Source organism: Poecilia reticulata, linkage group LG7, assembly GCF_000633615.1.
Source record: "Poecilia reticulata strain Guanapo linkage group LG7, Guppy_female_1.0+MT, whole genome shotgun sequence".
Classification (NCBI taxonomy): domain Eukaryota; kingdom Metazoa; phylum Chordata; class Actinopteri; order Cyprinodontiformes; family Poeciliidae; genus Poecilia; species Poecilia reticulata.
The window spans coordinates 30,504,442-30,515,317 of NC_024337.1; the positions used below are offsets into that span (position 1 = coordinate 30,504,442).

Below are 10,876 nucleotides of genomic sequence, written 5' to 3' on the forward strand. Positions count from 1 at the left end.
CATAGTTTATTAAAAAGTACAAGATATATCTTGGAGATATATATTAATAGCCAAATAATTAGCTAAACTGTAAGAAATTAATTAGTTAATTTTAACCAAGAAACAGGAAGACCTTCTCTTTAGCTGATATCTGAGTTATGTCAGAAATGGGACAAAACTTTCACCAGCTAAAGAGCCAAAAACTGTTAAATGTTTTCTAAGAAAGGGAAGGTTTTTAATCCGATACAATACGGTGGTGAAAACAAAACAAAAATAAAAACATTCACAACTAATCAGACCTTCTCTGCAGTTTGTCCAGTTCAGCGTGACGTTGTCAAAGTGATTTTTCATCTCTGCCGCTGCGTTTGTCTCCCATCCTCACTGTGTAACAGAAACAGGAGTGATCGCTGTGCAGTCGGTTCTGTACGGACGGGAAGACAGAGAGACCTGCAGTGAGTTCAGACCCGACAACCAGCTCACCAACACCAAATGCTCCCAGAAGGGCTCCCTGGACACGCTGAAGGCCAGGTACCAGACCCCAGTGTTCCCACTTAATGCCATTTAAAGTTCCAACAGCTGAAAACTTTGTGGTTTTAATGGAGACAAACGGTGTTGTCTCATCCAAAGGCAGCGCTGCGTTTTTTAAAATATTGACATAAATTCATGCAAATCTGTCTCCATTCGGCTGGAGGTAAAAAAATGAGCACATTTATTAAAGCAGTGATGTCCAAACCTTTGAGCTCCTGATCTGATTCTGTGTGGCCCTGAACCTCCTGTTAACGATGCTACACATCTGAGCTTCACACATTTGACTTTGATGGGTGCATTTGTAAAGAGTTTACCCCAAAAAAATGTAAAAAAAATTGTTACATACAGCAGAGTATTTTCAATAAGCATTTTTTAATTTTACTTTTGATTCAAAGGAAACAGGGACCACACAATCTACAGCCAGATTTCAGGCCTGAAATAATTAATTCATAGTAATTAAGATTACTACAAACGCAGAGAAACTGTCTGTTAATTTAAAGTAGCATTTAAAGCTTTATGATGGAACATTTAATTGTGAGGGTTTGGATTTGTGTGTGTTTGTAGTTCAGTTGTTCGCTGTCGTCTTGTTTGGCCCCTGACTGCCCCGGCCGGCCGTCCTGTTCCCTGATTGCTCCCATATTTAACCCCTCCTGTGCCACCGGCTCCCTGCCGACTCGTGTGCCAGTTGTCGTACGTTGTGTCCCGTCTGCCCTGCCTTTGTCGTGTAGCGTCTGTTCTCTTTGCGATCTTCAGTAAAAGCAACATTTCTGCCCTGCCACCCGGTCCCATCACGGCCATCCTCATCTACAAACAACCACATTTCATGACAGAAATATTGATAGCACTGCAGCTTTTTCTTGGCCGACTGAAGCTTTGCTTTTTAAAATATTTATTTAATGTAATGTTTATGCTGTGTTTATTGTGTCTTCTTCCCCTTCTCTTCCTCCTGAGGCCCGGCCGCTAACTAGGGCAGAAACGGCCTAAACAAAGGTTCAAATAGCCAGAGCCATTATCCCTGCAGCAGCAGACTGATGGGAAACTTCTTTTTTTTAGATGTGATGGGAAGAAAGTGTGTGAAGTAAACGCCGGCGTGTTTCATACTTCTGATCCGTGTTACGGCATCTATAAATACGTGGACACCACATATTCCTGTTTCCCTGCAGGTTCGTATGTTTAATCGCAGAGATCTTCTAAAAGCTGGACAGAATGTGATTTATTCGTGTGATTTCTGTTTCTCCAACAGTCCGAACTGTGGCCTGCGAACAGTCGCTGTTGAACCTTCAGTGTGGTCTGATCACAGATTCCTTGTTTCTCTCAGTTTTGTTTAATTTTCTGCATTCACTGCCCGACTGACCTCATGTTTCTTCCTTCCAGATGAGGGGCAGATCATATCTGTGATTGGGGCTTTTTACGGACGCTCTGACCCGACCACCTGCTCTTTCCAGCGTCCTGCCGCTCAGGTCCAGAAGACCGACTGCTTGAGGCCTTCAGGCGAAGTCGCTGCCAGGTACTGATGGTCTGTCTGCTCTCAGCGTCGACCTTCCTGCTTCCTGCAGCTAACTGCTGTTGCATTAATGTGGATCCACAGCTGCAATGGAAAAACGAGCTGCTCTGTCAAAGCAAGCAACTCTGTGTTTGGAGATCCCTGTGTGGGCACTTACAAGTACCTGGAGGTGGCCCACACCTGTGAGAGTGAGTGGGACAAAACTACAGGCTTTTACTGTGACGGAGACAAGGAAGTTGCATTTCCCTTTATCTGATCATCAAAAGCTGTTTGTCACAACATAAAACAACCAGATTTGTTTTCTTGTTTTGCTTTAAGAACACTTTTCTATACCATCATATCTGCATCTCATAGTAAAGTTAAAGGCCATGAAGGTGTTTTCTCCATAATCTCAATGTTTTCTACCAGTAAAGTTTTTCATTCAGTGTGTTTTTGTAACACTTTTTGAAGCATCTCAGACTTTTTTCTTTTTGTTCTTTTGCAGATCCTGTGATTGAACCAGGAGCCTAAAATCAAGATAACACTTCAGACATCCCTAAGCTTCTTACATTTAATCACAAATGAATTGAATATATAGTTCAAGAGCTTCTGCATGTTTTCATCTCATCACCCAGTTCAGTCTGAGCTGCTCTGTGTTTGACCACAGTTTGGACAGAACATGATTTAAGATCTTTGCTTTTCTTTCCTTCCTTTATCTGCATAAATGAATAAATCTACTCCAGCATCGTGCTCAGTCTCCTGTAGTTTTATTAAAATACCTCAGAGTTTAAACAAGCAATCAGAAAACAATGTTGCCTCTGGCTGTTTTGAAGAGAAACTGGTTTACTACTTGTGCTACAATAAAAATGATTTTTGTGGTTTAAAACCAGCAGCAGGAACTGTGAAGTCAGACTGTATAAACGATAAGGCTGATGAAAAAATAGCTGCTGCTTTTACATAAAAAGGGAAACATTTGAACCATTATAAATATAATACGATTAAAAAAAATACTAAAACATAATGTATAAATACTAGTTATTTATATACATTCAGTCAAATCCCTAAACCAGGATATTTTGTTGGTTATTATGTTTTTTTTAATCTTTTATATGATTATTATGCATATTGTTTTTAGATGTAAAAACTATATTGCACAGTTTTGCACATTGTCACCATAACAGAGCAGAGAAAGGCTGAAGCCACCCGGCTTCCAGCAGAGCCAGATGCTGCTCTGCTCCATGCATCGCTGCATCGATGCAGGAATTCATGCAGCACCGCATGCACAGCATATCTCTGCTTCAAAAATCTGTATTTAATTGGGCTTAGTTAAAATAAAATGTAGAAAAAGCTGAGTAGATTAATTCTCAGCAGTAGGCCATAATCATCAAAATTATGACACATTAACAGAAGATGCTTGATGTCCATCTATGCTTGTAATGAATCAGTCAGGACTGTATGAGGAACATTTTACAGAAGTTAAGTTTTCAGCCTGTTTGGCTCATCTAACAGGGCAGATGTTCTGTTTTTCTGGTCCAGACTGGAGGGAGCACTCATCATCAGGGCTGATCGTCCCTCCATGTAGGAGGTGTTCAGGTTAAAGGTCAGGGAAAGTGCAGCTAGCATTTCTGCAGACCCCACACATCCTGAACACAAGCGGATGAATAGTCAGAGAGCCCAATTCGACACCATGCATATTTGCACTAATTCAACCTTTTTAATATGCAAAAGCACTCTAAATACACTTATTTACAAAAAATATGTAATTTACCATTTATTTATATGTCAAATGTTTGTGAAATTATTATTTTTTATTTTTTATTCGACTTGGTGAAATAATATGAATATATTCAGTTCAGTTTATTTCTATAGCGAAACTTATATTTAAAACTATCCAGTTTTTTTAATCCAGTATTTTTGTTGTTAACGGAAAGTTGTTAAATAAAGCTTTCAAACAAAAAACTGTCACGTGAAAGGAGCTCTGCTGCATTCACTTGTCTCGGGAAATATGCGCTTCCGAAACAAAGCATGCATTTATTAAATGATTCCGAATAGTAAAAAGTCCGATTATGAAGCCTTTGAAGCAAATTACTATATATTTATTTATTATTTCAAACATATCTTTTGGTTTTCCCTTCGGTAAATGTTCGTTTCTTAGCTTTTAGCTCGGCTGACTCTGTTTTTTACCACAGTTCATGAAAGCAGCATGACACAACAGCAAAGATGGCGTGCTGCAGAGGCTGTTTTTGTTGCCAGTGTTGCTGCAGGGAGGGAGAGACGCGGACGCCGGAGGAGCTGGTGAGGGCAGCGGGGGTTCAGGCGGTGAAGGCGGGGTTCGGTGGGGCATCCCCGGGTTCTGGTCCGGTTCCTCCAGGARTCTCTGCTCCACCCTGCTGCTGCTGCATCTCCTGCCAGCCTCAAGTGTTCAGCTTCTCCCCAGAGAGAATCTGTGTTTCTTCCCGTTTATTGGTTTAATTTCAGCTTCGTTCTGTTTGTCAGTAACTCCTGCTCCCAGCTGTAAACTCATTTTAATATTTTTGTGCATCCGTCCGGATCGTCCATCCGAAGTTCTCACCACAGTAGCAGCTGATTTCAGTCCCTGCTGTTGAGATTTCATCTTGTTTGTTTCCTAACTGATTCAATCTGCTTGTGCATCATTTTTTTTACATATATTTTTTCATATTTTCTCAGACAATTCTTGGGGAGCTCCGAGATGAGGAAGATGAGATCCTGCCCAGGAAAGACTACGAGGTGAGAAACCTTTGGGAAGTTTTCAGAGAGTTTAAAGCGGTTCTGATCAGCAGAAGTTTGTTACTTTGAGTCCAAATCGCTTTGACCCTGAGGGACCCAGTTCTATGGCCGCCTTGTACATCATCAGCTTTTTCTCAGTGTTTTTCATGTCCATTGGTGTTAGCGGATGTGGCTTGTGCGTCATATTTACAGGTGTACCAGAAACGCATACCGGAACCTTTGTATGTCTTAAAAAATGCACTTAATTGTGTTAAAATCTAATTAATTATTCAAGTTTAACCCATTAAAGTCCTGGCCCTACTTTTGATCCCCGTCAGCTGATGTGGTGTCATAACCAGGACCTTCCTCTGTCCACTGTGGGGGATTTTATACATGAACTATTGACCAGAACCGCTTTAAAAAGGATAAGAATGTTGGTTCCACTGGAAGGAAAGTATGTCCAGAACCACAGGGTTGGTCTTTATGAAGTTATTCCCAGATGAATTGGTGAATATTTGCCTCTTTGGCCTTGTTAGAGTCTGGATTATGACCGCTGCATCAACGAGCCGTATGTGGAGGTTCTGGAGGGCCTGGACAACAAGGTGAGGAAATGCATAAAACTTTAGTGTCATTTCAGAAAAACAAAAACATAAATATAACAACATTTAGGTTTCTGAAGATGGTTGATGTGAAAAGTCTGAATGCATCTTTAATTTTCCCTCAGAAAGCCAGGAAGTACGAGGCGGTGCGGTGGGTGATGGTGTTCGTGATCGGGGTCACGGTCGGACTGCTTGGGCTGTTTGTGGACTTCTTCGTTCATCTCTTCACTAAAATCAAATTCTCCGTGGTCGCTGATTGTATCCTTTAGCGTTTCGACACACAGGAAGCTCCATCACGTAAAACAGGAAGTGCTCCTTAACTGCAGACTTCCAGCTATAGAGAAATGCACAGACAGAGGCTGTCTGTCTCTGTCTCTGCTGGAGCTGCTCACCTTCAACATGCTGTTCGTCTTCATCGCCAGCCTGCTCGTCCTCATCGAGGTTTGTTCTCCTCATGTTGGTGGGAACATCCAGCAGGTGACCATCACTGCTTCCCCTGACCTGCTGGGATGTGTTTCCAGTTGAAGTGTGTGTGTGTGTGTGTGTGTGTGTGGCAGCAGGCCAATCCGCTGACCTTCACCTCGTAAACGTGTTGCTATCGTTGCGTCTCGTCCTCCAGCCGGTGGCCGCAGGATCCGGGATCCCAGAGATCAAAAGTTACCTGAACGGAGTGAAGATCCCAGGAATCGTGCGACTGCGAACGTTTCTCTGCAAAGCTGCTGGGGTTCTGTTCAGCGTGGCTGGAGGTAGGGCTGCAGTAAACCACTGTTCTGACGATTAATCAAAGGAAAGTGACACAATCTGCAGGTTTCTCAACACGTCAGCCTTTTTTATGCAATATTAGCAATTTATAGAAAAATCCAGATAAACAAATTCGATTCCTTTTTTAAATAATAAAATAAAGATTATGCAATGACAGCTTTTGTTTATCGCTGGATGGTTTGTCCTACAGGATGAAGCTAAGAAAAGCCTCAGCTTGTGGAAGTTCAGCTCTTCCTGCTGGACGGAACATGTAGAGATGATCTGGTCATTTATTTTCTGTTTTCTCATCAGTGGGGCCTGAACAGGACATTTATTTTCACAGAATTTGAAGCTAAAACTGCATCTGGAGCAGAACATAATTACTGACAGAGAAAGTTTATTTTTTTAATGTAAAATGTTTATATTTTTCTACAGTTTTTTTCTTAATTATTGCTCTGATTTTGTTCTTTCAGCAAATGACCAGAATGAACTGATTTACTAAATTATTTCATTATTTCAACATATTTATCAAAATTAACTTTCTGACTGTTTAACTGGATTAACTTAATCCTATTAYAGCTCAGTTTCTTTTCTCACATCTTGGTTTTGGGTCGATGTGACATTATGGGAGGATCTGACTGGAAGGAGACGTTCAGCAGGCATGGAGCCAAACAGACATGATGACTCAGATCAGCTGTTTGTCCCCTCAGGTCTGTTTGTGGGAAAGGAAGGTCCGATGATCCACAGTGGAGCCATAGTGGGAGCTGGGCTTCCTCAGGTGCGGCGCCGCCACACGGATCAGCTGATGATCCTCTAAACCGGTTTACCATGAGAGGATGGCTAACCTGAGGGCGTTACTGCAGGCTCTCTGCTCTGACTGCTCACACACACACACACACACACACACACACACACACACACACACACACACACACACACACACACACACACACACGACCTGCCCAGGTGAAACACTCCTAATTTTCTGCGTTTTCCCTCCATCAGTTTCAGAGCATCACCTTCAGGAGGATCAAATTTGATTTTCCGTATTTCCGCAGCGACAGGTACGACCAGCTAATCTCACTTATCTAACATTGGAAATGTGGCTGATTTTCTTACTGATCTGCTCCGCAGAGACAAGCGGGACTTTGTGTCGGCTGGTGCCGCCGCTGGAGTTGCTGCTGCCTTCGGTGCGCCAATAGGGGGCACTCTCTTCAGTCTGGAGGAGGGCTCCTCCTTCTGGAACCAGGCCCTCACCTGGAAAGTGGTGTGTTGTCTTTTCCTAAAGCAGCGCCGATCCGTCCTTTAGAAAACTTCACCACAACCATAACTTTAGATAAAAACGCTGTTTTTTTAAATAACTGTGTAATAAATGGAGGTTTTAGAAGATTTTTATTTTGTGGAGGAATGATTGCTTTTCACTTTCACAACAAAATGACATTAAAAGTACATTTAATAATTTTTCCTGCATAATATTCCCTAAATATAAAAAAATGACAACAAATTTCCTGAAATAGATATTTATAAAAACGTAAAAGTTGCTTTTTTTTGTAACATTTTCAGCTCTAAATTGTATTTAGATGGACTGAGAGCAAAAATTAATTTGGATTGTAAAGTTGGCACCATTTATGGATGGTGATGCTGCAGTAGCAGTCAGTGCTACAGCTACTCTGAAGAAGCTTCTGACTGAAGAATGTGGCTGTATGACATAGCAGCTCAACATCCAGAGCAGAGAAACGCCGAGTTGTGGGTTTGATCCTGCAGCCATGTTGCTTTGAATGCCATGGATGGAAGAGACGTTTAAACTTTCTCCTCTTTCTCATTTTAAGATTTTTTTTCAACATGTAGCTCATAGCAGGATTTACAGAAACTAAATGAGATGAATGAAGATTGTTGGCCTTCTCTGATCTGATCTCTGTTTTCAGCTCTTCTGCTCGATGTCGGCCACTTTCACGCTGAACTTCTTCCGCTCTGGGATCAACTTTAATAAATGGGGCTCCTTCCAGCTGCCTGGGCTCCTCAACTTTGGAGAGTTCAAGGTGAGGATCCATCGTCAGTTGGTTTTGTCTGCAGAGATCCGAGCGCCAAGCAGCTGCAGCAGCTGCAGCAGCTGCAGCAGCTGCAGCAGCTGCAGCAGCTGAACGGTGAATGATTCTCAGTCAGATCAAATGATGTCATTCTGCCTTTAGACTTTAATCTCTCATGTCTGTTTCCTCTGATTCCACCTTTTCTTTCATAAACACGTAAAAGCTGCAGGTTTTTCAGATAAATCGGTGAAACACGTTAAAACGTGGAAACCTGCATCTGAAGATGGTTTTTCTTTAAGTTAAAATGGTTCAAACAGTTTAAAAGTTAAATTGCAACGATGTGAGTGATTCCAGTTCTCCTGTTGGTTATTTTCCAGTTGTAAACTGACACAAATGGAAATTATGATCTTAATTTATGTCAATCACTGATGTAAATTACTTTTATAGCACGTTTCAGCAACACGGAGGTCAAAGGTCATAAAAACATCACAAACACGTCAGACGGTGAAAACCAGCATCATCATAACACATCAAATATTTTGGCCAGAATCTGTTATGGTTCTGACCAGCTGCTGGGTTTTAGTCCAGATTAAATGCGACTTTATTGATATAAAATCTTTTCCTGAATAAATCAGTTAAAATATCTAAACAAACTGTTTGAATCCTTAATAAGTTCATCTTTGTCCTTCAGTGTTCAGACGGGGACAAGAAATGCCACCTGTGGACAGCAGTGGACCTGGGCTTCTTCGTCCTGATGGGCGTGGTGGGCGGCCTGCTGGGGGCGCTCTTCAACTGCATGAACAAGTGCCTGGCCAAGTACCGGATGAGGCACATTCACCCCAAAGCCCGGTTCATCAGGTCCGCCCCGCCGGCAGCCGGACGGCCGCGTCGCTCCGCGTAACAAACAGGCTGACGCCGTTTTGTTCCCAGGGTCCTGGAGAGTCTGCTGGTTGCCATGGTGACCACGTTGGTGATATTTCTGGCCTCGGTTCTGTTGGGCGAATGCCGGGACCTGTCCTCCCCGACGACCCACAACTCCACAGTGAGCTTTAAATGTTTTCGCCGGTTTTCCGTGACGGACGAAGAGAAAATTGTTCGCCTTCAGCCTCTCCAGCCTCACAGACGGCGTTTTGTTGGCAGGTTTCTGGCAGTGAAGACATCAACTCAACCATCCGGCAGTTTTTCTGCTCCAATAAATCCTACAACGACATGGCGACGTTGTTGTTCAACCCTCAGGAGGCGGCCATCCACCAGCTCTTCCACCAGGACGGTGAGGCTTCAGCCTGTTGCATAGAGCTGATATTCTACGCAAATATTCTGCACACTGATTCATCATGAGGCCTTTTTGAGGCCTATGCATATTTTCAATGCACATATAAAAGTCTTGAGTTATAATTATTGCATGAATAATTAATAGGTTCTCTGTGGAGTTAAATAAACATGTAAAAACAAGATGGCGGCCGCCACTGATGTAAAAGTTTATTACATTCAGTGATTTATGGTTTTTATTTCAACACAGTCATAAACTGATGATCTCTTCTGACAGGAACCTTCAGCCCGGCCACTCTGTCCATCTTCTTCCTGTTGTACTTCCTGTTGGCGTGTTGGACGTACGGCGTCTCGGTCCCCAGCGGTCTCTTCGTCCCGTCTCTCCTGTGTGGCGCTGCGTTCGGACGTCTGGTCGCAAACATCCTCAAAGTGTAAAAAAAAATTAAAAAAATTCTCGTTTCCTTTAAAATGTTCTACAGAAGAAGATTAAAACCAACATTAAATATTATACAAAGACATTTATTTACATGTATTTAACTAACATTAGAGGATAAATCATCTAAATACCAAAGTGATGATAGAAAATGGCTCCAACTATGGAATAAATATATCAACTTGCTCTTTTCATGGTGACGAATTATTGAGCCAAAAACAGAGGAGAGGAGAAAATATGCAGATTTTACAACCAAAATCATTTTTGCAGTGTTTCCCAATATTATCACCATCACTAGATTTTCAGCTGTAGAAAATGTCAAAGACCCAGTAGGTGTTTTCAGACGTCGTCCTGCTGGCCATCAGAGAGCCGATTAGAAACGATTCACCTGTTTGGACCTGGAGCTTCGTCTCAACAGTCTGACTGCAGCTTCAGATCCGGCCTCAGCGTCTGGTTTCAAGATCACTGTTACTGGTTCTAACTGGGATCTGTTCTCTCAGGGAACTGGGACTCCACATCTACTCGGGGACCTTTGCCCTGATCGGAGCGGCGGCCTTCCTCGGGGGCGTGGTCAGGATGACCATCAGCCTCACCGTCATCCTCATCGAGTCCACCAATGAGATCACATACGGGCTGCCCATCATGATCACGCTAATGGTGCCGACGCTGCTTCCTCTCTGTCACATGTCAAGGTTTCAGTCTGTGGAGTTTGCAGTTAGGAGTTCATGTTTCTGACGTTTTGCTTAAAACACCTGAGATGTTCATGACTAGAAAACACGAAGCAAGTTTGTTTTAAAGGACTAAAGAGCCTCTGAAAACATCAAGACTTCACAACTTCAGTCTGCAAAGCTGCATCTGAATTAAACCGCAGACGTCTGGACACACTGGACATGTTTGGTCTTAATGCGCCTTGGTCAGAGAGAACCGACCGGAAAGTTTCTTGGAGACGGATGAGGCCTGGCAGCTGAAGCCGGGCCCAAGCTGGGCCCAAATTGGGCCCAAGTTGGGCCCAAATTGGGCTTAAGCTGGGCCTAAACTGGGCTCAAGCTGGGCTCAAACTGGGCCTAAGCTGGGCTCAAGCTGGGCCTAA

The 10,876-nt window shown here is 42.8% G+C and overlaps 2 protein-coding genes across 3 annotated transcripts in view; both read left to right on the plus strand.

Annotated features, from left to right (window-relative positions):
* Window positions 1-2,740, plus strand: part of LOC103468070 (L-rhamnose-binding lectin CSL2-like) — a 5,318-nt gene extending 2,578 nt beyond the window's left edge. Inside the window, exons 5-10 of the mRNA XM_008414914.1 lie at window positions 372-507; window positions 1,561-1,670; window positions 1,751-1,795; window positions 1,882-2,014; window positions 2,096-2,199; window positions 2,496-2,740. Of these exons, the coding sequence (XP_008413136.1) occupies window positions 372-507; window positions 1,561-1,670; window positions 1,751-1,795; window positions 1,882-2,014; window positions 2,096-2,199; window positions 2,496-2,521 (554 nt within the window). The 3' untranslated portion in view covers window positions 2,522-2,740. The remainder of the gene's footprint in view (window positions 1-371; window positions 508-1,560; window positions 1,671-1,750; window positions 1,796-1,881; window positions 2,015-2,095; window positions 2,200-2,495) is intronic.
* Window positions 2,741-4,176: 1,436 nt separating this feature from the next.
* clcn6 (chloride channel 6) overlaps window positions 4,177-10,876 on the plus strand; it is a 10,990-nt gene continuing 4,290 nt past the window's right edge. The window contains exons 1-15 of one of the 2 annotated variants that reach the window (XM_008414915.2): window positions 4,177-4,285; window positions 4,679-4,738; window positions 5,254-5,319; window positions 5,442-5,574; window positions 5,651-5,757; window positions 5,936-6,062; window positions 6,768-6,835; window positions 7,063-7,121; window positions 7,192-7,324; window positions 7,983-8,096; window positions 8,776-8,942; window positions 9,015-9,126; window positions 9,225-9,354; window positions 9,631-9,784; window positions 10,287-10,443. In XM_008414915.2, coding sequence (XP_008413137.1) covers window positions 4,211-4,285; window positions 4,679-4,738; window positions 5,254-5,319; window positions 5,442-5,574; window positions 5,651-5,757; window positions 5,936-6,062; window positions 6,768-6,835; window positions 7,063-7,121; window positions 7,192-7,324; window positions 7,983-8,096; window positions 8,776-8,942; window positions 9,015-9,126; window positions 9,225-9,354; window positions 9,631-9,784; window positions 10,287-10,443 — 1,662 coding nt within the window. In that variant the 5' untranslated portion in view covers window positions 4,177-4,210. Of the gene's footprint in view, window positions 4,286-4,678; window positions 4,739-5,253; window positions 5,320-5,441; window positions 5,575-5,650; window positions 5,758-5,935; window positions 6,063-6,767; window positions 6,836-7,062; window positions 7,122-7,191; window positions 7,325-7,982; window positions 8,097-8,775; window positions 8,943-9,014; window positions 9,127-9,224; window positions 9,355-9,630; window positions 9,785-10,286; window positions 10,444-10,876 lie in introns of those variants that run through there. The other variant, XM_008414916.2, reaches the window with a different exon arrangement.